Source organism: Ictidomys tridecemlineatus, chromosome 10, assembly GCF_052094955.1.
Source record: "Ictidomys tridecemlineatus isolate mIctTri1 chromosome 10, mIctTri1.hap1, whole genome shotgun sequence".
Taxonomy (NCBI): Eukaryota; Metazoa; Chordata; class Mammalia; order Rodentia; family Sciuridae; genus Ictidomys; species Ictidomys tridecemlineatus.
This window is the reverse complement of record NC_135486.1, coordinates 117,497,893-117,524,778: the sequence shown is the minus strand read 5'-3', so window position 1 is coordinate 117,524,778 and position 26,886 is coordinate 117,497,893. Positions and strand designations below refer to the sequence as shown.

The 26,886-nt window shown below is 51.7% G+C and overlaps 1 protein-coding gene across 3 annotated transcripts in view; it reads right to left on the bottom strand.

Moving 5' to 3' along the window:
• Positions 1-26,320, bottom strand: part of Hip1 (huntingtin interacting protein 1) — a 132,368-nt gene extending 106,048 nt beyond the window's left edge. For 2 of the 3 annotated variants that reach the window (XM_078023877.1, XM_078023880.1), the window contains exon 1: positions 26,119-26,319. In XM_078023877.1, coding sequence (XP_077880003.1) covers positions 26,119-26,238 — 120 coding nt within the window. In that variant the 5' untranslated portion in view covers positions 26,239-26,319. Of the gene's footprint in view, positions 1-26,118 lie in introns of all 3 variants that reach the window. The other variant, XM_078023878.1, reaches the window with a different exon arrangement.
• Between the last annotated feature and the right edge of the window lie 566 nt (positions 26,321-26,886).

Here is a 26,886-nt window from a genome sequence, read left to right as displayed (position 1 = left end):
ATCCTGGGAAATGACGGTGTGGAGCCAGTCTGACACTTGAACTGCAGTCCTGTCCTGTGCTTTGACAGATGAAGCCTGATACAAACTGAATAATGTCCCCTCCAAAAAGACAGACTGAAGCCCTAACCCCCAGTTCCTTAGGTGACTTTCTTTACAAGTAGGTCACACAGACAGATGTGACATTAGATGAGGTCATACTGGGGGGGGTGGCCCTGGATCCAACATGGCGGGGATTCAGATGCCTGACTCACACGTGTGGAAGGTAAGGGTCTGGGCTATTTATTATTCTCTCTCCTGATCTGTTTATTTTTAAGCCATTAATGAGGTCACTGTTTAAATCATTAAAAATGTGTCTGGATACTGAGTGGGGCAAGTTTCCTCTTTCTATGATCTGTTTCAAATTTTTAAAAATTAGTATCACTCTTCCAGAGAAATTTTAGAACCAAAGTTCTAAATGGGGAAAGCCTGTCTGGGGGCTGAATCGCCTGCCACGTCTGTGACAGTGAAGCTTGTCCTCTCCATCACACACAGTTTTGCATTCACAGTCCTCATGGTCACAACAAGAACCAGAGAGGCAGGGGCTCCCTGACGCCAGGCCAGCCCTGAGCCCTTCTCTAAACATTATCTCACTAAATTCTGACCACCAGGAGAAGGCGCCTGTCAGGCCCCTCAGGCACCAAGAGACTGAGGCACAGAGGTCAGCACTCAGCCCTCATCACTGAGGGAGAACTGGCTTCCCGGCCCAGGCAGTGTTACTCTGAGGCCAGAAACCTTATCTAAAATCTGTGTCTTTACTATTCACCTGCAAAAAGGAATGCTGCGGCCTGTTATGAGCTGAAGTCGAGACACAACCAAGATGCCTGGCCAAGTGGAAAAGATGCTAAACCATGACTGTATCTACGGGGGGAAATTCCAGCAGATGCTTCTCTGTGTGCACGTGAAAATCAAATACTAAATGGACACAAGAGGCAGTAACTGGGTGGTTTTCTCTCATAGAATTGAGCAGAAGGGAGGCAGTGGGGGGGCAGGGAGGGAAGGGAGTGGACTTTTTTTTTTTTTTTGTACTGGGGATTGAACCCAAGGGCACTGTACCCCTGAGCTACATCCTGGCCCTTTTCACATTCTTTTTAAGACAGGGTCTTGCTAAGCTGCTGAGGCTGGCCTCAAACTTGCAAACCTCCTGCCTCAGCCTCCTAAATTGCTGGAATTACAGGTGTGTGCCACTGCACCTGGCTTTGCTTTTCTTTTCTTGCTTTTTTTTTAGAGCCACATGAATGGTTCTGGAAAATTAAATACAAGGCCGGGAGTGTGGCTCAGTGTCAGAGCTCAAGCCTAGCACAGAGAAGCCCTGACATCCACCCCAGCACTGTGGAAATAATTACATACATTTATACATATATACATATAAAATTTTAAACTTAAAATAAAACACTCAGCCGATGCTCAGTAGCTGTCATGGAGCATGTGTGCATGCTGCTGGGGACGAAAGGGGCCGCAGGTGCCAGCTCTGAGGCCCAGGCCCTGCGGTCATGTGGTCCTGTGGGGCGGCCCTGCTCTCTGTTGCACCTCAGGCCGGCCGTCCCGCATGGGCAAATGTAGTCTGGATGTCCAGAGGCGTCCCTCCCGGGCACTGTTATCCCTTCTCCTGAAGGTGCTCATGGCCTTTGGGACTCTGCCCTGCACTCTCTCGGGTAATACTGGACAGCGCAGGGTCTGGGCTAGTTCCCTAAATGAGCAAGGGCGGGTCTGGGAAGTCAGTGGGGCGCAGGGGACCGTGGCGAGGGACACAGCGAGTTCTCCATATAAAGACACGAAGTTCTAGTTTTTCAAAACCATGAATCGGGCCAAAGAAAACAAGCCCATGAAGGAATCCAGGCCCTGGAAGGCCTGGCCGCGACCTCCACAGTGGAGGCCCGGCGGCTCTGCTCCCCCCTCACACCCCTGGTGGCCTTTCTGGCTCCTCCTCTGGTCTGTCCCTTGGCTGAGGGACCAGGGCTGCCAGCCACCGTGCAGCCCGCCTTCCTGGGCTCTCTGCATCCTTTTGGCCTCGTCTTCTGCTGCTGGGCTGGCAGGGCGCACTGCAGGGGCCAGCCGGCCCATCCACTCCTGAGGGTCTAGAACAACTTGAACTTGAGTCTGATTCACCCTGGCTCCTGGCTCCTGCGGCTGTAGGCCGGGAAGAGGCACAGGAGAAGCCCAGGAGTGACTCCTGTGCACTGCTCCAGGGCGGAGGCCAAGCCCACTCCAGTGAGGAAGCCAGAGTCTGCCCTTCGGCAGAGCTGGGGACTGGACACAGGGACCTGACCAGTGAGCCACCCCACCAGCTCTTCTCATTTGTTTATTTTGAAACAGGGTCTCCCTAAGTTGCTGAGGCTAGCCTCGAACTTGCCATCTTCCTGCCTCAGCCTCCAGGGTCAATGGGACTATGGCCGTGCGCCTCTGTGCCCAGCAAAATAAGAGACTCTGAAGGGGCCCGCGGAGCCCCCACTCTGGCACTGGTAACGGGAGGAAAGCAGATGGTGAGAATCCCCGCCCACCCCCCAAAATAAAGAGCATGACCCCAGCAGGTGGTGGATGCTATGAAGACAGTACAGGGACAGAGGGGAGGGCAGAGGGACTCCTTTGGGAATCACAGGAAACCTCCTTAAAGAGGCTGAGCAAGGAGCAGACGCAAAGGTTCTAGAATGAGAATGAGAGGCAGGAAGGCCAAGGAGGCCGAAGCATGGACTGAGCAAGAGGAGGCTGGCGAGGCTGGGGCGGCGTCCTCAGCACTCACCCAACGAAGGGTATTTCATTCTACGCTAGCAGGAAGCCACCAGAGGGTCAGGCAGGACGGTGAAATGACCTGATCTGTTTCTTTTTAAAGGTCTCTTTGGCTGCTTTGCAGAGGAGCAGTAGGAAGCTCGGGCTTCTGGAGGAGACAGAAACATTTAAAACAGCATCAACACACAGGTGAGCCGGAGGCATGTCCAGGCACCAGAAGGCCACCACAGCAATGGGACATGAAGACACAAGCCCCAGGATAAGCAGACTGGACATGGCCATGAGGAACCTCGGCCAGCAACCGTGTGTACGACTCAGACAGGAATGGAGCTCCTGGCCAAAGCCACCTGGCCCAGGCCTCTGGTGGGGAGTCTGGAGAGAAGCGAGAGCCTCTCCAGGCCTCGTGTGCACGGGTGGGCCGGGTCCCCACCACTGCACAGCACAGAAGCCCTGCCCTGGAGAACCACTGACACTGGACCTAGAACCAGTGAGCTCAGCAGGACTCCACAGAGACAAGTACTAAATGGTCCTAAGAGACACAGTTCAGGGCACCTACAGGGTCCCAAGGACCCCAAGGCATACAATCTCCACCAAGATGACCCATAGCCCAAAATGACCAAAGGTAGAGGGGAAAAAAATCATATGCTGTGCAAAGAGCAAATTCAACAGAGTGAAATTATATTCCAGGAATAAGAAATCATGGTCTCCTGTAAGAAACATCTGAAAAATGATACTTTTTAAACCAGGTGTGATAGCACACACCTGTAATTCCGGTGACTTGAGAGGATGAGGCAGGAGAGTCACAAGTTCAAGGCCAGATTCAGCAACTTAGGGAGACCCTGTCTTGAAGTAAAAAATAAAAAGAGCTGGGGATGTGGCTCATTGGCACAGTGCCTCTAAGTTCAATCCCCAGTAACAAAAAGCAACAAATAAACTAATAATACTTTATTTCTTACATTAAAGATAAAGGAACACAACCCACAAAATAAAACAAAGGCATTATAGAAAAAGAGTAAGTGGGTTTTAAAAGAAACAGGGTAGAAATTCCAGAAATCAAAGAGTAGAATCAGAAATACCTAAAGAGAGAATCAGTGAATAGGAAGACTGAATCTAAGGAAATCGACTAGAAGAAAAACAGAGAAAGAAAAAGAGACAGAAAAGAGAAATTAAAATAGAAAGGAGAATGAGAAGTTCCAAAACATACTTAATAGGAGTTCCAAAGGAAGAATAAGGGGAAAATCAGAAGCAATAATTGAAGAGACAAAGAAGGAAAAATTTCCAGAATCGGAGTAAAAACTAAACCAAGTTCCAAGATTAATGAATTTAAAAACTCGATGCCCACAGTATACCACATTAAAAGACTCTTAGAAGCTATGGAAGAGGAAAGGTCACTGTTCAACAACTAGGCTAATTAAATGCCCGAGGACATGGAGTGACAGCACCAGAATGTGGGAGCCACAGCAGAGAGAGCCGCAGCAGCCGCACCTATTTCATCTGCTACCTGCATCTGGTATACCCGCAGCCCAGGCAGCAGGAGGCAAGTGCCCAGGCTACGGCCCTGGGAAAGCTCTCACCATGGTACCCACAAGCGCCTGGCACCAACCCACAGCTGTGTCCACGGCCAACGCTTGCAACTGAGACAACGAAAAGGAAAGTCCATTTTGCTGAACAGGTACTAAGGAGTAACACCTTCCGGTCAGCAAACAGTCACTGAATGTGACCTTAAAAAAATGGAATCATTGCCCAAAAAAAGGCAAAGGAAAGGACAGCAGAAGAATGAGCCAAAGAGGGTCATCAGGAAAGGACTGAAGCAACCCAGGAGCAGAAACGGTCTTCAGATGAGAACATTCCAGGATCAAATGCAGCAGGAAATCAGTCTCCAGCAGACAAGTCTCCCAGCAGGCTCAGGAGGTGGTCACCCTCTTGCAATGCTCAGAAGCCACCTAATGAACTATATTCTGGAAATGCAAATCGTACTCCCTGTTTTTAATACATCTTTAAATAAAAACAAATGGCTTTTTTCTTTCTTTTTCTTTTCCAATTTTTAAAGTTGTGGTAAAACACATATAATATAAAATAACCATTCTTAAGTATACAGTTTGATGATTACATGCATTCATGTTACCATACAACTATCAATACCATCCATTTCCAGAAGCTTTTTCATTTGGTAAAACTGAAACTCTATCCTATGACACTCCCCATTTCCCCTCCTCCCAGTCCATGAGAACCACCTTCTCCTGTCTGTCTCTGTGCCTGACTACTCTGAGTACTTCATATATGTTGTATCATACAGTATTGGTCTGTTTATGACTGGCTTGTTTCACTTAGCATAATGTCCTCAAGGATGACCCATGTTGTAGCAAGCAATACAAATCCCTTCCTTTTAAAAGCTCCATGATGTTCCATTGTGTATACAAACACTGAATCACATTTTGCTTCTCTGGTCCCATGGATGGATATTTGGGTGGCTTCCATGTTTTAGCTGATGTGAATACCACTGGCGTGACAGAATATCTCCCAGACACTCCACCTTGAATTCTTATGAGCACACAACCAGAAAAACTGCTGAATCACATGGTAATTCCATTGTAACGTTTTGAGAGACCACCACACCATTTTTCACAACAGACACTCCATTTTATTTTCCCACCAGCATGGCAAACGACTTCCAATCTCTCTCTACATCTTCTCAAGTACTTATTTTTTGTTTAGTGTTTTAAATAGAAGCAATCCTAATGGTTATAAAGTCGTGTCTCGTTGTGGATTTGATTTACACTGCACTAAATAGTCATTCTGAGCATCCTTCCTGCGCTTACTGACCATCAGTACATCTTCTTGGAGAAATATCTCCTGAAGAACTTTACTCATTTTGAACAGGGTCGTTGTTGAGTTTTAAGAGTTTGCTATGCATTCTGGATATAAATCCTGTATCAGATTCTTGAGTTACAAATATTTTTTCCCTCTTTGTGTTGTGTTTGACTCTGTGGATCACATCTTTTGATGCACAAAATCTTTAGTTTTCAAAAACTCCAATTTGTCCATTCTTATTTGTTGTTGTTGCCTGTACCTTTGGTGTTATTTTCAAGTAATCACTGCCAAATCCAATGTCAGGAAGCTTTTGTCCTGTTTTCTTCCGAGTTTTATATTTTTAGGTCCTACGTTGAGGTTATGGATTGATTTCGAGTAATCATAATAAATAAATCTAACTTCATTCTTTTGCATATATCCAGTTTTTCCAGAATTATTTGTTGACAAATTTGGGCTTTTCCCATTGAATGGTCTTGGCACTTCGTTGAAAATCATTTGATCCCATATATAAGGGTTTGTTTTATTCTATTTTCTTGCTCTGTCTGTCTGTCTGTCTGTCTGTATGGCAGTATCATGCTTTTTTTGATTACTGCAGCTCTGTAGAAAATTTTGAAATTGGGAGTCCCCAGCTTTGTTCTGTTCTGTTCTTTTTTCTTTCTTTCCTTCCTTCCTTCCTTTTTTCCTTTCTTTTTTTCCCCCAGTATTGTTCTAGCTACTGAGGGTCCCTTGGGATTTCAAAGGAATTTTAGGATGGGCTTTTCTATTTCTGAGATTTTGACAGCAATTGCATTAATTGTATAGAGCTCTTTGATTAGTAATGACACCTTGATAACGGCAAGCCTTCCAACTCATGAACGTAAGATGTGTTTTCACTTATTTATGTCTTTATTTCTTTCAAAATTACTTAAAAAAAAAAAAAGGGCTGGGGATGTGGCTCAAGCGGTAGCGCGCTTGTCTGGCATGGGTGCGGCCTGGGTTCCATCCTCAGCACCACATACAAACAAAAGATGTTGTGTCCGCCGAAAACTAAAAAAGAAATATTAAAAAAAAAATAAAACTAAAAAAAAAAAATATATATATATATATATTAGTTTTTAGGTGGACACAATATCTTTATTTTTTATGTGGTGTTGAGGATTGAACCCAGTGCCTCACACATGCCAGGTAGGCGCGCTACCACTTGAACCACATCCCCAGCCCTCAAAATTACTTTGTAATTAGCACTGTACAAGCTTTTCACCTTCTTGTTTAACTTAATTTTTAAGTAGTTTACTAGTTTGGGGTGCTATTAGAAGTATAATTATTTTCTTAACTTCCTTCTCAAATTGTTCATTTCAAATAGAAATGCAACTGATTTTTAGATGTTGACTTTGTATCTTGCAACTTTGCTGAATTTGTGTACTGGTTCCAACAGGATATTTTTTTTTTTTTTTTGGTGGAATCTTTAGAATCATGTCATAAGTTCATATCTTTAGTGAACAGAGATAATTTTACTTCTTCCTTTCCAATTCTGATGCCTTATATTTATTTTCTTGCCCAACTGCTCTGGCCAGGACTTCCAGTAGTATGTTAAACAGAGCTGGCAGAGGTGGGCAACACAAACAGGACAGATGAGCAGTTTAAAATGTTTGGCTAGGATGCTGTCATTTGTGTCATGTATCATGTTAGAAAATATTTTTTTCCCTTTTTTTCTGGTAATGCCCTTTATTTTTTTTTTTTTTAAAGAGAGAGTGAGAGAGGAGAGAGAGAGAGAGAGAATTTTTAATATTTATTTTTTTAGTTCTCGGCGGACACAACATCTTTGTTGGTACGTGGTGCTGAGGATCGAACCTGGGCCGCACACATGCCAGACGAGCGCGCTACCACCTGAGCCACATTCCCATCCCAGGTAATGCCCTTTAAGTCAGTGGAATTCATTTTGCAGAATCACCGAGCTTCAACCCCAGCCTTTTTTTATTTTTTAGGGTCTCATTAACTTGCCCAGGTTGACCTTGAACTTGCAATCCTCCTGCCTCAGCCTCCCAAGTAGCTGGGATTACAGGTGTGTGCCACCACCCCTGGCTAGGTCTAAGGAATTCTAGGGGACTGTTATATTTCTATCCAATAAAACTCCCTAAATCAAATATCCCACTAATTTCCAGTTTTGCTGAAATTAAATAACCAGTACATGATTTTACTCTTCCTCCTCCTCCTGTTTTTTAGTCTCTGTGTCTTCTACATGGTCTCTTGTCTTCCTATCAGAATTGTACATCCATGGCAATATCCTGCTAGGAAAGGTCTGGAATTTCCCCAAAATAGTTAATGTTTGGATGCAATGGGGCACATCCTGCACTATCAGCTGACTCCTCATAAAGACTAACAAGCTGGCAACATTTTCAACATCTGAGTTCTGATGGCCTCTGAGGGTTTGCACTCCTCCAAATGTTAAGTTAGAACATCACTCAAGCGATTCTTTGGCAAAGTATCTCAATTAACACCACTTAGGCTTTTTAATACTAGGTTAGTTATTCATAGTTATTCATAACGTTTCTGTACAGATCACAAACAACGTAGTTATAAAATCTTAATTATCACAGAGGGAAGAAAAAGAGGGTGAGATGTTGATACTGTCACACCCAAAGGCTAAGAGCTTCCTACCCTGAGCTTCTCTAAGAAAGAGATACTTGGTTTCTCTCTCCCCAAAGAGATACAAGTTCAGCCCCAAAGGAAGTTCTGAAGAATTCCTACCAAAGAGAGAGAGAGAGAATCCTACTTACAGAAGGGACATTTGAGATACAAAAACATCATCACCCCAGAGGTTTTACAGTGGCCACCCCATGAGCCCAAGACAGAGCCCAGGGGAGGGAGCAGAGGATACTGTTGGGATAGGCCTGATCTGATCCCCGTGCAGACCTCTCCGAGACATGAACTGTTCCCCAGCCTCTGCATCTTCAGGAAAGACCCCAGGGCCTCAGCCCTTGTCATCTGCTGCTTCTCCACCAATGACAATGACCCCCTGGGCTGGGGGCTTTCTGAGGGTGGCTCCCCACCTGTCCCTGCTAGCCCTGGGGCTGGGGCACAGTCTGCAGGGCTTGGCAGGGAGGACGCTGCCCGGCATCAGTCTCCAGCACAGGAGGTATTTCTAAATAGAGACAAGAAGGGATTACCCAGAAAGGCCCGCCTGGCCACAGGGATCTAAATGCCAAGCCCAGGCTGCTGCGGCAGGCCCCATGAACATCTGGCATTTCCATAATTGAAACATTGATGCCAACCGTGACCCTGCTGCAGGGGCCCCAAGAAAACCTGGTGTAACTACTCTCTTCTTTATAGAAAAAAGAGAAAAAAGTTCCTTTCTCCCTCTCCCTGTTCAGACATAACATCACAGCAGAGCTCTTTAAATATCTGTGCTGGGAGGCTATATTTAGCCACTGTTTGGCCCTCAAAATGAGCCTGATTTCCTGTGGCAAGAAGTTCTCAGCACCAGGAGGGAGGCCAGGAGGACTCTGCCCATAGACTAATGGCCCCAGAGCCAAGGGGTCCAAACAGCGTCCGAAAAGACCCAGCTGCTTTTCCTAAATGGGGGTTTGGCACCTACGACAGCGGGGGAGCGAGGAAGGGAGCGTTTCCGAAGTTACCCTGGAGAACAAGGAGACCCAACCATCAGCCAACGATCCTTGGGCAGAGGCAGGCGGCCACCCCCACACTCCTGGCTCACCCACTCGCTGACGAACGTCTTCCATCAGTGGCTCCCCCTCCCATTCACGTTTCTCCTCCATCGCCGACTCATTCATTCATTCACTCTCAGCACATTTGTCTCCTCGGGGCCGATGTCCTACAGGGGTTCAAGGTCAGAAGGTGGACCAGACCCACAACCATGGGACTGGGAGGCCACCACAGAAAGGGCCCTTGGAGGGGCACAAAGTGAGTGCCCTGGGGAACCAGGACACCTCTCCTGGAGGCATGGGGAGGCCCCAGGAGGGAAGGGACAAGAGGAACCAGTAATGGCTGCGGCTCTGAACCCTTGCTCCACCCCCCCCACCCCCCCCACCCCCCCGCTGAGCCCAGAAGTCAGTACAACATCCCAGACTACGAGGGGCTCTGAGGGGCTCTCCACGGGGCGCCAGAGGATGATGGAGGAAAATGGAGCTGGGTTAAGATCACCTGGCTGCAGAGCCTCCTAGCCCACCGCGGCAGGTGGAGGTGACGGGAGTGTCTGCCAGGCTGCAGGCAAAGCCCCAGCTCCGTCCCTCCGTTTCTGTCTCACCTAGGGCAGGTGGGGCAGCCCCCGTCAGAGCTGGGGAACTGACTCTCCCTCCCCAGAATGTGCCTGTCTGGTCTCTCAACCTGTGGGGATTCTCTGGTGTCCCCAGAGATGAAAGGCCTCTTGGGGGCCAGGGAGTCACACTGACTCCCCCCTAACGGTCTGCAGGGAATTCTCCATCCTTCCTTTCTTTTGGGTTCGAGATAATTTTAGATCTTCAGAAGAACTGCAAAAATAGCACAGAGTTCCCGTATGCCCTTCACCCAGCTCCCCCTTCCATGGTACCTCAGGTCTTAGTCACCACAGACAAGGCCGCAAGACTAAGAAAGCCATCGTGGTGTCCCACTATTAGCCCTGCTACAGAGCGACTCTGCATCTCGCCGTGTTCCCGTGTTCCCACGTTGCCCTTCCAGGACGCAGCCCAGCTGCTTGGCCCCCTCCGGCCTGTTCCTTCACCCTTCCCGTGCTTTCGTGACCTTGACCCTTTCCCTGAAGGGCAGTGGTCAGGTATTTTGTGCAACACCCCTCAATGTGGGTTTGTCTGACTTTTTCTCATGACACAGCTGAGGTTTTGCACTTATGGCAAGAAAACCACAGAGGCCATGAACTTGGCTGAGGCCATCACACCTGGGGCCATTCATTTTAACACAGCACCATCTTGGGTCTCGGTGGATGGAGGGGATGACCCTTTGAGACGTATTATCTCCATTATACAATGGGAAAACCAAGGCAAACAGGTTAAGGCTGTGCCCAAGGCTGTGGCAGTGGCATGGTCAGAACTTGAACTCGGTTCTGTCCTTGGGGCTTTCTCCTGCGTGCTCAGCTCCCACCTCCACTCTTCCTAGTTCAGTCCTCGTGGCCTTGATTGAACAGGGATGGCTGGACTCAGAGGGTCCATCTCTCTGATCATCCCCAGCCCAACGAGCAGTCAGGACAATGGCCAGTGCTAATCAAGCACCTACTATGTGCCTGCAGCAGTGTTTCCTCTTATATACATAAGGGGCCTCATTCAACTCCTTCCAAAATACAACGGAGTAGAAACCACCATCTCAAATTCTGGGGACCAGGCTGTGTTGAGAAGTGAGACCCTGGAGGTCTGGGCAAGGCCCTTGAATGGAGGAGAGTAATATCCTTGCAGTGTGGTGCGTGCACACTAAGATTGGGACACCATCAAGACCAAGCAGGGTCCAGACAGCCACAGGTCTGGCTCCTAATGAACTTTTGGTTTTCAGGGCTTTGGGTATTTCAGCATTTCGGAGGATGGAATGTGCACCATACTGTTTGTACATGAAGACACTGAAGCTAGAGGGACCCCTAGGCAGTCACTGATCAGTCCTGACCCAACCCTGAGGCCCAGGCAGAACAATGGCCAGGAATCTCCTCCAGGCCTTTAAGACTCTTATTACTAGGTTTTAATTTTCAATTTTTCCCACAACAAAAGCCATTCTAAATATCTTCAAATGGCACTCAGAATAAATGGAAATTAATTTTCAAAACTCTCAGGCTCTGGGCTGCTCCTGGGACAGGGCACAAAGGGATGACCTTGTCCTCACCCTCAACCCTATGGTATAGTTATTGTCTCTCTAGGGATTTAGAGGAATTTTTTTTCTCTTCCCACAGAAACATGATTAATGCCCTCAGATCAGTTCTGTCTCTATCTAAGCTCCCAAAAGCAGTCTGAAAGGGTCAGAGAGGGCCAAGTCCTCCAGGTCACAGGACACCCTAGACAGCTCAGACGCTCCATCATGTCACTGTTAAATCATCTCTGGATTGAGCTGGGCACAGTGGCACACACCTGTAATCCAGCAGCTCTGGAGGCTGAGGCAGGAGGATCGTGAGTTCAAAGCCAGTCTCAGCAACTCAGTGAAGCCCTAAGCAACTCAGTGAGACCCTGTCTCTAAATAAAATAGAAAAAAGGGCCGGGATGAGGCTCAGTGGTTAAGTGCCTCTAGGTTCAAAAAACAAGCCTGTAGGATTATCTGAGTATGATTATATACATGTTTGACGTTCATGAAAATAAAACATAAAACAAAAAATCAAGACCTTGCAATTAGGAACAGACACAGCTGGGGCTCAACCCCCAGACTTCTGACTTGGAGCCGACGTCCTCGTCCCCTGCACCTTGCTTCTGCCTCCCCCGTAGCAGACTCGGTGACTCCTCTGCACTCTGCATCCTTCCAGTCGTCACCTCTGAGCCACGAGGCCCTTCCTGAGGCCACTGATCCAGAAACACACAGATCCCCCCCAGCATGCAGTCTCCCAAGGCCCTGGATGAGGAGGTCACTCGTGGGCCCTGGGAGCTCGGGTAATCCCCCGGGGTCCTGGTGCCACCAGCTGACACAGCGCACCTGCACACTCGGGGCGTCCAGTGCACACCTGTCTCCGTGACCTTTAACTCAGGCCTAACCAGGGAGCAAGTAAACCAGGAATCCAGACCCATGTGTGCACACAGCCCACATCTGTGCACCTACTGCATGCCAAAGACTACTCTAACCCCCAAACGTAGGAGCCAGGAGCACTGGAGGAAGAGCAGCAATAGGCTGGTGGTTCTGAGCATCCTGGAGGAGGCACCCAGCCCAGCGCTCTGCCTGCTCCGTGCTATTTAATCCTGTCAACACCCAGGAGACGGACATTCTGGTCCCTGTGCTGCAGTCAGGGGAGCTCTCCTAAACCGAGCTGAACTCACTCATGCCCATCCCATCCATCAGCCAGTCCGCCTGGGACCCGCAGCAGGGGCACCATCTGGATCCAAAGCCAGGCTCAGGCGCCACCCTCAGGGCCTCGATCCAAGTCTGGGACTTTCCGACCAGGCTCTGAGGTGAGGTGCAACCTCTGGGCGGGTTGTTTTCCTTTTCTGACACACGATTTCCTTTAGGAAATGAGACCACACCTCAGATAACACCGGGCTCGGGGAGGCGAGCCGATGAATCTGAGCTGGTGGAAGGCAATGGGGGGCTCTAGCAAACCACTGTCCACGCGCTGGCCGTAGCTCACCCTCAGGTTTGGTTTTAAAATGTAAGGAGGGGGCTAGGGACACAGCTCAGGGTGCAGCGCTGGCCTGGCACACACAAGGCCCTGGGGATGGAACCAGGGAAGGGAAAAGAAAATGCCCACTGAGGTTTGTGTGGCCAAGGTGACCCGGCAGGAAGCAGGAAGGGGCTCACGGAGGAGGTTCAGCCAACAGAACCTAGTGTCCAGAGCTGGGAACCAGGAGAGCAGAGCTGAGTGACAAGGGCCAGGAGTTGTGGAAAGGCAGTGGACACGGGCAGGGTCCCTTAGTGCTGCCCATGTTCCTACAGATGGCTACTCCAGCACGAGAACTCCCTGAGCCTTAGGGGCAATCTCATCCAACGCCTCGGGTCCCAGGCAGAAGACCTACACAGGGTAGGGCCACGGGGGACAGAGAGCGCAGAGCTGGCTTAGGATGTGCGCGGTTCCCCAGATGCCCACGTGTTAAAGGCCTGTCCTCAGATTGGTGCTTCTGGAAGGTGATGGAAACTATAAGAGGTGGGGTCTAGGATGAGGTCTTTATGTCGCTGGGAATAAGCCCTCAAAGGGGGATTATGGGACCCCAGTCTCTTCCTCTTTCTCTTTTTCACTTCCTGGCCACCAGGTGAGTGGCTTTGCTTCCCAGGTGCTCCCGCCATGATGTACTGTACAGTCACAGGCCCAAAGCAACAGGGACAACCAACCAGAGGCTGAAACCTCTGTGAGCCAAAATCAACTTTTTCTCTTCTTACATTGCTCCTATCTCCAGTGTTTGTTACAATAACAGAAAGCTGACCCACATACAGCATGGAGGAGCAAGGCTTCCTAAATCTTAATCCAGTGCTCTGGGAGCACCCTGCAGCCCTGCAGCTAATCCCAGGAATACTGGGAAGCCCCAGACCCCCACCCAGGAGGCCAGGCCTGAGGACAGCCCTCACACACCCCACCTCTGCTTCCTGCCTTCCAGCCCATTCCTCCCCCCAAATGGCTGTCATCATTAGAGTTTTCCCATCTGCCTTTTTCAACAGCACAGCACTTGATCAAAAAAAAGATTTTTTTTTAAGGTTAAGTAGATTATATCTGTGATCCTCAAACTTGGAATTACACCAAAGAATTCCCTGGCCCAAGAGGAAAAATGTCTTGAACAGGCTGCTGAGCTGCCCTTCCAGGCTAAAACGTCTGTGAACCAGTGCCAGGGATGGAAAGCCAGTCCTGATCTGCGGCCACCGCGCACAGATGAAACAGCAGGATCCCTTCCAGGCTGAGGGAGGCCCGTGGGCGCGGCCAGGCATGGCATCCTTTAGCCTCTCACCTGGAGCGCGGGGGCACCTGTCACCCTGGATTCCTTTTCTGCCACTGTTACAACAGTGTGAAACCAGCTCTGCAGCCGGAAACAATGCCATCGGTCCCACGGTCCTGGGGTGCAGGCCACCAGGGTCTCAGTGGGCAAAGGTCAAGGGGCAGCAAAGCCGTCTTCCTCACGAGACGCCCGGGAATAACCCACGTCCCAAGTCGGCCGTAGGGGCATCGTTCCCTGCAGCCCTTGGCCTGAGGTCCCTGTCTGCTGGCTGCCTCCCGGCCATCGGCCTCCCCCACCACTCTCTGGTCCTTGCATCTGGGTCCTGCATCTCAGAGGCAGCGATGGCGGTGAATCATTTCCAGGCTATCCGAGTAAGGTGCATGTGAAACATATGAAATTCGTGTTTAGACTTGGGTCCCAACTCCAAAAGAATCTCACATGTACATGCAAATATTCTGCCATCTGAAAGAGCCCGTGTGCTTAGAGTTTCTGTCGTGCTTAGAGTTTCTGTCGTGCTCAAGTGCGCTGCCTTCAAAGACCCTTGTATTGAGCCTGGGCCCACCTGGGTGAGCCAAGGTTCTCTCCTTGACTCCATCCAGTGTCCCTTCTGCCACATGACATAACACTCACAGGTCACAGTACTGGGGTGTGGATATGCTAGAAGTGGAATGCTATTCTACTTAACACCCCATTCCACACTTCTAGGCCACAGAGGGACCCCTGCCAGCCCCCTGTGGCACACACCCAGGGGCAGTGCCCAGGGCCACTGGTTCCGAGGGCAGCGAGCCCACATACAAAAGGGGCCTCAAAAGACCCCTCCTGCTGAGTTCTCCACATGACAGGCGCTTGCCTTCACCCTACAGTGCCACTGAGAATTCTGTGCCAGCTGGACATGGAGGAGGCCAAATGTGCCCACCTAAAGGCCAGGCACCTGCCTTAGAGTGGACACTGGGCCTCTCGCATTTTGTTATAGCAACGATCTGATGCAATCAGGCCCCTACCGGGCAAGATGAGCTCACTCAATAAACGTTTGCAAAGGCCACAGTCCTGTGTGGGACAGAGACCCGGACAAACACAGACCACAAAGCCACTGTCACAGTAGCTTGGGCAGCCCTCCTCTGAAATGCTACAAAAGCCAAAGTGCTCCAGGATCTGAAACTTGCTGAGCATGAAGTGACCCCACAGTGGGAGATTCTATCCTGACCCATGTGACACCACAGATAGAATACAGGGACAGTAAAACATTCCACAAAATTACCTAAGGGCTGTGTGTGGAGCGCATAGGAATCGGAAGTGAATCTCCTGTTCAGATTCGGGTGGTACCAGAGGTCCCTATGGACACGCAAACATTCCACCACCCAAAACACTCTGGCCCCAAGTACAGGTAGGACACTCATTCTGTAATCAGGTCAATCTGCCTGTAGGCATGGGGGGGGGGGTTTCCCAAGGGAAGGTAGACCTAAGGAAGGACTTACAGGGCGAAGAAGAGCTGGCAGGTGGATGAAGAGGCATCACCTGGGAAGCCATAGAGGGAGGGGACAGCTGAGCTGGGCAAGCTCAGGGGCACAGCAGGCCCTGGGAAGAGTGTGGAGGACGAGACAGCAGGACTCAGTAGCCAGCCCACCTCAGGGGAGAGCAAGTGGGTGTTAAAAGATGCCTGGGAGGAGGTCAGCTCCAAGGATCAGCTGACTCCCCAGAACGGAGCCTGAGGGGGAGGAGCAGGTGTACAGCGGCAAGAGGCTCAGGGGACAGGGCACTGTCCTCAGGAACTGGGCACTGTCCTCAGGAACTGTGATGGGTCTAGACTGCCCAGCAGGCTCGTCCTGGAATCACCAAGTCCCTCCCCAGCAGGGGTCGGGAAGCCCCTGAGGACACCCCAGCCTGGCGGAGAGCGGGGCTCAGGCAGGGGCTTCTGGGGCTGCACCCGCCATGCACTTTCAGATCAGGGTTAGCTCGTTGGGATCACAGACCTGGTACCCAAAGTGGCTGGTGCTCACTGAGGGCTTTATGCAAAGTACTTTATCTTTGTCCCACGACCCTTATCAAGTGTTGCTTAGGGCCGGATAGTGAGCTTCAAGACCCACTGTGGTACCAAGGTGACAAAGACACATGCACATGTGTGGGGGCTGCTGAGGGTGGCAGCCAGGTCCCCGCACACACCACGCACGCTCTCCTGCTGAGCTGCACCCCAGCCCCCAACAGGAGCCAAAAGCACAGAGGTGGAGTCCCTGAGCCACCTGTCACTCTGCTCAGGGAGCTCAAGCCGGGTGCCTAGTTCTGAAGTAGGAAAAGCATGGCGCCCACTGGGACGTGCCCAGGGAAAGCCACACAGAAGGCCCTGCTCCCAGGACGGCAGGCGGGGGAGGTGCACAGCAGCTCACACACAGCAGGTCACACACAGCAGGTCACACACAGCCGCCTCCACGTCAACCACAATCCTGTAGTGTGGGGGGGCCAGGGACACCACCATCCAGAGACCCCAAAGAACCCCTGTTCCTGACGACACCCCAGCTCCCGGCTGCTCCCTGCAGCCCTTCTGGCGCCAACATTTGCCTCGGGAGCTGGACCTTTGGGACCTCGCCCTCCCCGGGGCACTTTCCACCTGGACAGAACAGATGTCCCAGTCCTGGCCGCGGGGCACTTCTGCTAGGTGCTGGGGCGTCACACTACGGAGGGAGGAAGGAGGGCAGCCAAGGCCACACGCTGAGGGGGGCTAATGACAGGTCTCGGCTCGGCTACAAGTCACAGCAGCACCGAGCACAGAAACCAAAGCTCCTCGTCCAGGGCGGGCGCGCAGCCAACAGGAGGCTGTATCTGAAAGAGCCCTCAAAGGAGGTTTGGGAAGATAAGAGGCAGGTTCCTAGACACTGGCTCCGACGCCCTGGGAGGAGCTCTCTCGGTGATCTATCGCTCACTTTCTCTCTCTCTTTTTTTTTTTTTTTTTTGTATAAGGCACTGGACCCAGGGGCACTTCACCACTGAGCCACATCCCCAACCCTTAGTAGTATTATTTTTTAATTCTGAGACAAGGTCTCGCTACACTGCCTAGGGCCTCGCTAAGTTGCTGAGGCTGGCCTCGAATGTGTACTGTAATCCTCCTGCCTCAGCCTCCCAAGTCACTGGAATTACAGGAGTATGCCAGGCACTTCTTCTGTTCTTAACTTTTGAAAGTATAATATAAATATTATAATATGCACAAGGACTGGGGATGTAGCTCAGTTGGTAGAGTGCTTGCCTCCCATGCTCAAGGAAGGCCCTGGGTTCAATCCCCAGCACTAAAATATATATACACATACACACACACACACACACACACACACACACACAAAGGTACAGTGAATTATCACAAACTCCTGCCAGGCTAATAGCCTGCAGACTGGGTCCAAATGCTCCACCCCCCACCTCACCCTACCCCCGTCATTAACCTGTCCTGAACTCAAGAATGATTTAATGTACTTTCACAGTAATGGCTTCCTTTTTTCTTTATAGTCTTACTATCTAAGCAACCACTTGTGAATACTGGCTTTGTTTTGCCTGTTTTTTTTTAACCTGACTTACAGGGAAGCATACAGAAGGTATCCTTTTGTGTCTGCCTTTTCTTCACTCAACATGTTTCTAAGGTTCATCCATCCTGTTGAATACAACCAGAGTTTATTCATTTTCATGAGTGCATAGTACTCCAATGACCAGTCATGTCACAATTTATGTATCCATCTATTGTGGATGGACTTTGGGGTTGTTTCCAGGTTAGGACTATTATAAATGATTACAAATATTCTTCTAAGTATCTTCTGGTGCATGGACAACACTTCCATTAGGTATGTATGTAGCAGTGTCCCTGCTGAATCGAGTGTGTCTCTTCAATTTGAGGACAATGTTAGCTCTACTCCTCAGCACGGGCACCTGTTTCCGGCCCCATCAGCAAGGACGTGAGGAATCTCATGCTCTGCATCCTTGCAAATGCTTGATACTCTCTGGTTTTCATAGTTTTATTGGTTTTTGGGCTTTTCTCCACTTTTGTTTCAGCCATCCTGATGGGCATGTCGCCATGACCTCAATACACACTTTCCTGATTACTAAGGAAGCTGCACACCTTTTTGCATGCTCCTGGCCATCTGTCCTCTTTCATGAAGTATCTCCTGCAAAAATAATTTATTTCCTCATTAGGTTGTGTTATGTTTTTATATAGCCCTTTTTTTTTTCTTTTTTGAGACGATCTCACTACATTGCCCAGGCTAATCATCAACTTCTAGGCTCAAGAAATCGTCCTGCATCAGCCTGCTGAGTAGCTGGGACTACAGGCATGTACCCCTGTGCCCAAGTGAATACAGATCCTTTGATGGGCTTATGTGTTACAAAAATTTTCCTCTGGGAGGGATCTTAAATGTCCAAGTAAGTCCATTGAAAAAGACTTAGAAACAAAACCATTTCTGAGTTACCAGCCACAGATCAGGCTTCCGCTTTAAAGGGAAAAGCAGAACATCTGGGATCAGACACCACAGGTTTAAACCTCAGTTCTGCCCCTTCCTGAGTGCACTTAGGCAAGTCACTTAACCTCTCTGAGCCTCAGTGTCCATATCTGAAAGCCGACACAATTGTGGATTGCCCAGTTGTCTGTGGCTTCAAAGAGCTTATGTGTAAACATGCTCTCGGACCACAAACAGGAGTAGCGGTTGTTAAGTCAGAAGCAAAACTGGCTGCTGCCCGTGCAGACAGGCTGTCTCCTGGAGGCCTCCACAGAGGCTGCGGTAGCAATCTTTCTAATCCAAGAAATATGCCCTTCTCTGGTTTGCAGTCTGAGCCACGGCCACCTTCAGAGCCGGTCCCTCTGCCCTCACCAACGTCAGACAGGGCTGCCCAGGGCCGGGAACGGGCTCCTCCCTGCCTGCCCAGGCAGGAAAACAGGAAGCAGCCTCCACCCTGTGGGAGGTGGAGTGGGCCCCTCTCCAGGCCACCAGGCTCCTTGATGCAGGAGCAGGCTGGCCACTGGCTCGCTGCATGCACACGGCTGCGCCCCGCCACGCCCAGGCCGCTCCACACCAGGTCCTGGGGCTGCAGTAAGGGGCGCCCACTTGGTCCCGGCAGCACCTGACAAGCAGGCCAGGCGAGGAAGGCCCCCTGCCCAACCCGGACAGAGCATCTGCTCTCCAGGGCCACACTCACAGTCCCCGTCCCCTCCCAAGGTGCTTCTGAGAGTCCCACAGCCCTGTCATCCATTCCCCATGCTGGATGCTCCTCTTGAGGGAGCGATGGGAGCTCAGGGGAGACACACGTCCGTGTCACAGTGTGGAAGCCAGCTCAGGGGAGTTTATGAGCTAAAACATGTGAGAGCTGGAAAGACCTTCGGAATCTTGCCCAACCTCTCATTTTGCAACCAGAAACCCGGCAGCACACTCAGACGGCCTCGCTCTCCGGGGTGCACTAGGACCCCAGCCTTGGGAGCTCCGATCCTAAGTGCTCAGGACCAGGACAGACTCTGATTTTGAATCTGGGGGCGGAGGTGGCTTAGTTTTTGTGAATCTGGGGGCAGGTAACTTGGAAGAGCTGCATGTACATATGAATTATGTGGGGGATGGGACTCTGGCTGAACACGAAATTCAGTCATGTTTCATGCAGGCCTCTACACGTGGCCTGAAGGCAGCTTCGCACCATAATTTTGATCATTTGGGGCATGAAAAAGGTCTCATGCTGTGGAACTTTCCACTCGTAGCATCCTATTGGTACCTAAAAAGTCTGGGATTTTGGAGCACTTCAGACCAGATTTAGGGATGCTTGGCCTGAGGACCCCCACCGCCTGCTATCATCAGCCACATCCAGGGGCCCAGGACAAGAGGCCAGTCCATCTCCCTCCCTGGCAGGACCTTCTAGCTCAGACAGGGCCGTCATCAGACGGAAGCCCTGGCAGCAAACCCACGTTTCGGGATACTCAGGAGGTGCCCCACTTAGCGGAGTGGCACTTTTTCTTCTTCTAGACGCCAGAGGCAGACAGTCTCCTGCATGGCCCCAGCCTAGCTCACGGGCTTCCGGGGCACAGGGCGGTCACTTGGTAGTGCCATCATTGGCGACACCAAAGGAGACAGGGAGAATCTCAAACCGTGCAAAGGAAAAGCGGAAGTCCTGTGACAGCTCGTGACCCCGCCTTGGTTTGGGTTTTGTTTGGTTTTGGTTTTTCCCTTCTTTGTTTCAAGATGAGGTCTCACTATGTTGCCAGGTGGACCCTGAATCCCTGGGCTCTATCGATCCTCCTGCCTTAGCTTCCTGAGGGCCAGGAGCACAGGTGTGCGCCCCACCCCCAGCTTCTCCATCTGGCAGACAGAAAGGGGGGCCTGCCTCCCACCAGCGGCCCCCTGCACACGGAGACCCAGAGCTGCCCGTGCAAGGGGAGCCACACGTGGGCACCACACTGTGGCTAAGGCCCCAAGTCTCTTGAATACAGGGTCTGGCTGCGACCAGGCTGCAGGAGCTGTCCCTGGAGAAGGACAGGGAGCAAAGGAGCAGGGGACAGACCAAGTCCCAGTCAACCGGAGGGAAGGGGAACTGACACCAGAGAGAAGAAGGGCAGGGCGGGTGGGCCAGGTGCAGACATCTGGGGAAGCGGTTTGGAGTGAGGGAGTCCGGAGGGAGAGGTGGGGAGCTGGCACCATCGTAGAGGTGAGAACAGACACCGTCAGAGGCGAGGACAGAGGAGTGGAGGAGGCCCAAGGGAAGCTGATGGGGACAGCCTGTCAGGGGTCCCCAGCAGCAGGGGGACAGAGGAGGAAGAAAGCACAGGATGAACACCCCTAGGCCAAAAATTCAAGATCCAAAACTTTCTGAACTTCGACAGGAGCACCACCAGAATCTGACCTTGTGTCACAGGTGACAGTCCAACACAGCAGCACCAACAATGCGGCATAAAGTCACCCACCCGCTCTGCGTTCAAGGTTAGATGGAATAACGGACTTGTGTTTAGATGGGGGTCCTGTCCCCAAGACCGCTCACTGTGCACAGCAAGAATTCCAAAATCCAAAACACAAACCACAGAGTCCAAACTTTCAAACTGTCTGGCCCCAGCCTTTCAGGTACGACTGAACACAGGCAACTCATCAATCTGCTGCAAAGATTGGAAAATTCAGCCCCCGAGGAGGCCTGGACCACTCGCACCTGGGCAGGAACTGCTGGCACGGTCCTTCCCACCAGTGACTAGAAACCAGGAGTGGACAAAGCCAGGGGCCCGAAGAAAGCTCACAGCCTCCTTCAATCCCAACCAATGGAACCAGGAGGGGACAGAGAAGAACAGCGCCTTAAATACAAGAAGCCACCTCTGATGGTAAAGCAAACAGCAACGGGACTCAGGCTTAGCTCTCCCAGCAAGGAGGGGCCTGCCCAGGCCTCAGAGAGCCGGAGCGTGCCAAACACCTGGTCAGGGAGGCACAGGGAGCTTGGCGCTGGGTGTTTGTGCTGAAGAGAGCAGACCTAAGGTCACGGTTTTAAAGCAGGCCTGGGGCCATCTTGGTTTCTCACCCAGGGCCCCCAGGGTTCCAGGGCCACCGGTCACCTTTTCTAGCTCTATATGAGAACTACATGGACTTTCAGAATGGCCAACGATTGCCCCAGACCTATGTGACAGAGTCCCTGCAGGGCAGGACCAGAAATATAGTATTTGTTTTGAAGAACTTTCAAGATGTTTCTAAGGTGTGCCATGGATTCCTCTAGACCTAAGCCTAAACCTTCACAGCTGGTGAATCTAAAGCTGGGCATCCACTGCAGATCATGATCAGGTTGGCAGAAACACCCCCACTGGCACAGGAAGAAGAAGACTTTGCCACTGATCAGGTGATTTCTTTTTCTTTCTTTTCTTTTTTTAATGGGTCTCATTATGTTGCCCATGCTGGCCTCAAAGTCCTGGGCTAGAGCAATCTTCCTGCCTTAGCCTCCCAAGTAGCTAGGACTACAGATATATGCCATCGTGCCCAACTGGCTTCTCTGTTCACTTGCTGTGTGATCTTGGACAAGTCATTTAGCTTCTCTGTACCTGAACTAAAGATAAATAACAATGACACAGAGAATATGAACCTGAGCTACTAAATGGAATAAGGGATCATGTTCCTCGTACCCAGCAGGACTTCACAAAACACTTGCTTCTCTCTCTTCTCTAGATTCCAGGTCTCCTAGTTTCCTGGTACAGATGCATCAAGACCCTTCACTCTGTGGTAAGCTCTACCCAAAGAGGCTGCGACTCTCACCGGGTCCTATGTCCCTGCAGCCCTGGCCTCTCCTCCTGCCAAGCACTCACCTGTGTGCAGCAGCAGGCTGCAGGGTCTGGCTAACAGGCAGGCTGAGCCCATGAGGGTCAGGGTGGACCTGGGGTCCTGCCTTGGTTCCAACACCCTGCAGCAAAACTCAGTCCTCAGGGCCTTGGGTCCTCTGACCACACAGGTGCCCACCATGGCCAGCCCACCTCCCTATGGACTCTCAGCTGCCCTGAGAGTCTCTATGCCTTATCTGTCTCTGGGTCCCCACTATGGTCTGTGCTTCCCAAATGAACACTGAAAGAATGTGCCAACCACTTTCTGGCTCAGTCCACACAGGCAGGTGTTTGGCTGAGAGAGGAGCCCTCCTAGCACACGGGAGGGCACTGTGGCGGACAGGGCAGTGACTCGAGCCTCCCGCGAATCCTGGCCTTGGATCCACCCTTTTACCCACCAATAGGATGACCTGAGCAAGGCACCAAGCCCTGAGTCACAACATCCTCCTCTATAAAATGACAATGACCATACCCAACCATTATGCAGCCACCACCACCACCACCCCGTGATGGCTAAAAATTTGCTTTCTAAACTGAAATGTGCTCCCCAGACTGTGATGTGCGGAGGGGACAGCTGGCCAGAGATAGGGCTGCAGCAATCACTAAGTCACCAGGAGGGCCAGTGGTCCCCACGCTGGCAGGGACAGTGGCCATATGAAGTCGGAGGACAACGCTGAGAGGCTGACCAGGCGGGAACTTGGGGCCATTAGGAAAAAACACCCACGAGTTCCTGAGGCCTCGGGGCCCAGGGCTGCCCTGCAGGTGCTAACCAGACATCCCCCCCAGCCCAGTACCCACTTTCCAAAAGCCTCAAGCCCTGGGATGCAGGGACCTGCAAGGGGAGGCAGAGTTTACCACAGGCCACACAGAGACACAATGATGGTACAGGGTCCTGAGGCCGGGTCCTCTCTCCACCTCGACATCGGTCCCAGCCCACGAACCTCCTCTGCGACCACTCAGATCTCATTGCCTGCGGCTGCTTCTTCTGCCTTCCCCATTGCTGACACGCTCTGTCACATATCAGAGGGCACCATCCTCTCCCGCCACAGGCCGCTCTTCATCCCTGTGCTGGAGTTACTGCCCAGCTACCTGTCCCTCCCCAGAAGTGACCATCACAACCGGCACAGTGAGCTCAGCTTCCTCTCTTGTGCCTCATCTCCCCAGGCAGATTATAATAATCACTGAATTATGCTCCACTTTGCAAACTCCTCTGCATGTTATTTAATGTAATCCCCACCATAAGCCCATAAGGTAAATATTATTATTATTATTATTATTATTATTATTATTATTAATTACAACAAGGATACTGAGGCTTAGGAAGTTTAGACAACTTGCCTGAGGTGTCACAGCCCATCCACATCACACATGCCCAATGTCTTCTAGCCAAGGCCAATGATGTGCCCCATGCTTAGAGGCAGCCCTTCGAGGTTGGGACTACTTCCAGCTGTGTGACCTCTGGCAAGTCACTTAACCACTCTTTGCTTCCATTTCCGCAGAGCAAAATGTGGCTGATACCCACCTCACCAGTTCTTGCCCAGATTAAAGAAAGTAATATCATAAAGTACTATATTTGGAATGGTGCCCAAACTAATAATTAGTTACAATTATTATTATACCTTGAATGATTCTCTTGGTCTCTTAGCTCATTAATTTTTTTTTCTAATTCACTTTGGTATCTTCTAATATATTTGATAGGTAGCCATTAAAAATAAATAAATTTTGCAAACTGACTAATGCTAGGTTTTAAAACTGTTGTGTGTGGTTTGTTTTTGTTTTGTTTTGATTTTTGCATTACTCTCCTATTCCCCTAAAGAGCTGACAACAGAAAACTCTTTTTGCTACAGTCTATACCTCCTACACACACACACACACACACATGCATGTGCATGCACAGCCAATCTGGCCAATTACAAGTGTACCACAGAATATAAAATACCAGGAAACACTGACCTACACTCTCCTTGTTGGGCTGTCCCTGGATAGCTAGGGGACATGCCAGTCATGGCTGGAAATTTCACAAACCTAATTTCTATCACTATAATGAGTCAAACTCTTATGTATCATTTCTCTATTGCTCCAATTTTGACTTATCTAAGACTTTAGAAAGAATGGGCTGTTATAAAATAACATCTGTTTCTTTTCCCCTTTCAAAAAAAAGAAAGAAAAGCCAGTCATGGTGGCAGGTGCCTATAATCCCAGATACTCAGGAGGCTGAGGCAGGAGGATGATCCGTTTGGGAACCAACCTCAGCAACTTAGCAAGACCCTGTCTCAAAATAAAAAATAAAAAGATCTGGGGATGTAATTCAGTGGTAAAGAACCCTGGGTTCAATTTCCAGTACCCAAAAAAATAAAAATAAAAAAGAATATATGCACCCTGTTTTAAGGAGGAAGAAGCCTCACATGACCAGGTAGCCAGTCAGGGCAGCAATGCCCAAGGTCAACAGAAAACTTCCCTTTTCACAAGAGTCCAATTCCCAAAGTCAGAGAATAAGCCCCAAACCCAGGTGGACCCTGGGAGGCAGAGTGGATGACTCTCTCTCCCTCCCTCTTGGGTGAGGATGACCCTATTGCACACTCTCCAGGCTTCCGTGGGTGGGGCCAGAGGTTTCAGGAATTAAGAGGAGGATGAAGTCCCTGGGGTAAAAAGCTTTATTCTTTGGAAGATTCCATTTATAGAACACTCAGGCAGGCCCTCGATATCTTTTCTACTTGCAGAACACGACGGGGGAACCAGCCTTTGGCAGTGGGAGACCAAGAGGATCTTCAAAGATTTCCTCTCTGTGAGCAAAAGGAGAAGAAATCTGCCCGTACAACTTTGACACTGTAATTCAGAAAGGGGTTGTACTCTTTGAAATGGGTTTACATGCACACGTAGGGACGGATGGACACCATGAACGTGTGAGCTGTATTCAGTCCCATCAATACATCGCACATTAAAAATGGGTTGTGGCTTTTTGTTGACACTGAGGAATTTTGGCGCCCAGCCCTGGTCAGGACAGACAAATAGGGCGATCTGTCAGGCACATCTTGCAGGGGGTGGGGGAGGGACCCACAATCCCAAGTCAGGAATCCGGGCACCGTGAGGCAGCGCACCCTGACCAGCAGCTAAGCGCCAGGCGCCCGCCCGGCATGCCTGCCCCAGCCCCCGGTCAGTCGCCAGGCTCGGCCACACGTCGCATTTCCTACATTCCTTCCCACTGCTCAGACCCCTTCGGCCCGGCCCGGGAGGCCGACAGCTGCGGCCGGCAGGAGCCAAGCAGGGGCTCCAAGAAGGGGTCTGAGGGGCGGGGGAAGCCAGCGCATCTAGGACGCGATAGAAGGAGGGGAGGAAAGGCCCCCACCTCCCCACCCCGGCCAGCGCCCCCACACTCGCGAACCCAAGTGGCCCCAGTGCGCTGCCCCTGCCTAAGGGCTCTCCATCGATCCTTTTTGGAGCCTCCCCGTGGCCCCTGAGCGGCGCCCGCCGGGTCCAGCTCCCCGCGGCCGCACGGATCCCGCGGCTCCTCGGAGCCCGCCCCGCGCCTCCCTCCCGCTGCCCAGGCCAGCAGGGATGCCCGGTCCGACCTCCGGGGACCGCCCAGGTCTGCGCGCAGCATGCGCCCTCTCCCGGGCGCCCTGCCCGATCCTCTACCCGGCCTGCAGGACCCCCGCTCCCTTCAGAGCCCCTCCCGGACACTGCGTCTCTCGGGGTGTCCCAGAGATGCCCGGAGTCCCCCGTCCTCACCTGAGTCCGCTCGAAGCTCTCGCGCTCCGCCGCCTCCAGCCCCGCGCCCACACCGCGCCGGCTCAGCACCTTGGGCAGCGGGTTGGGCACCTGCTTCATGGAGCTGGCCATCCGATCCATGTTGCCGCGCGGAGCCGAGTCAGGGGCCCTCGGCCGCCCCGGGATCCCCGCGGCGCCGCCCGCCCCTCCCAACCCGCGGGGATCCGGCGCTAACGGGACGGCTCCCGCCTCCCACTGGCTGGGAGCGCCGTCCGTCTCCCCGAAGCCCCGCCCCCTCCAGAGAGGCTTCCCCGCCCGCCCCCGCCTCCGGAGTCGCTCGACTTGCGCTGCCCGGCTGGCCCCTCGGGGCCGCAGGCGCGCCTTGATTGGCCCGAAATCCCGTCCGTCACCGAGGTCCCGCCGCGGGGCGGGGCCTGGGCGGGCTGGCCTAACCTGCCCGGGCTCGCCCCGCCTCCACACCCGGCGCGCGCCTCCCCTCCCCCGCCGGCCGAGCGGCTCCCCGGGCGCGCTGCGCTCCGAGGCCGCCGCGGCTCCCGCTCCCGCCGGGCTGCCCCGGAGTCCCGCGGTGGTGGGCGGGGTAGCCGCCGGGGAGTCTGGCCTCCCCAGGGCGTCCCGGCCGGCCTGGGCAAGACTTGTTTACTCCCTTCCGGCCCGGGACGGGAGCGCGGGAAGGACGGCTGCACCGCCGGGAAGCGCTACCCCGCGCTGGCTGGACTCGCGCCGGCGGCCGCTGCATCCGGCCGCCGGTGCCCCGCCGCGCTCCGCCTT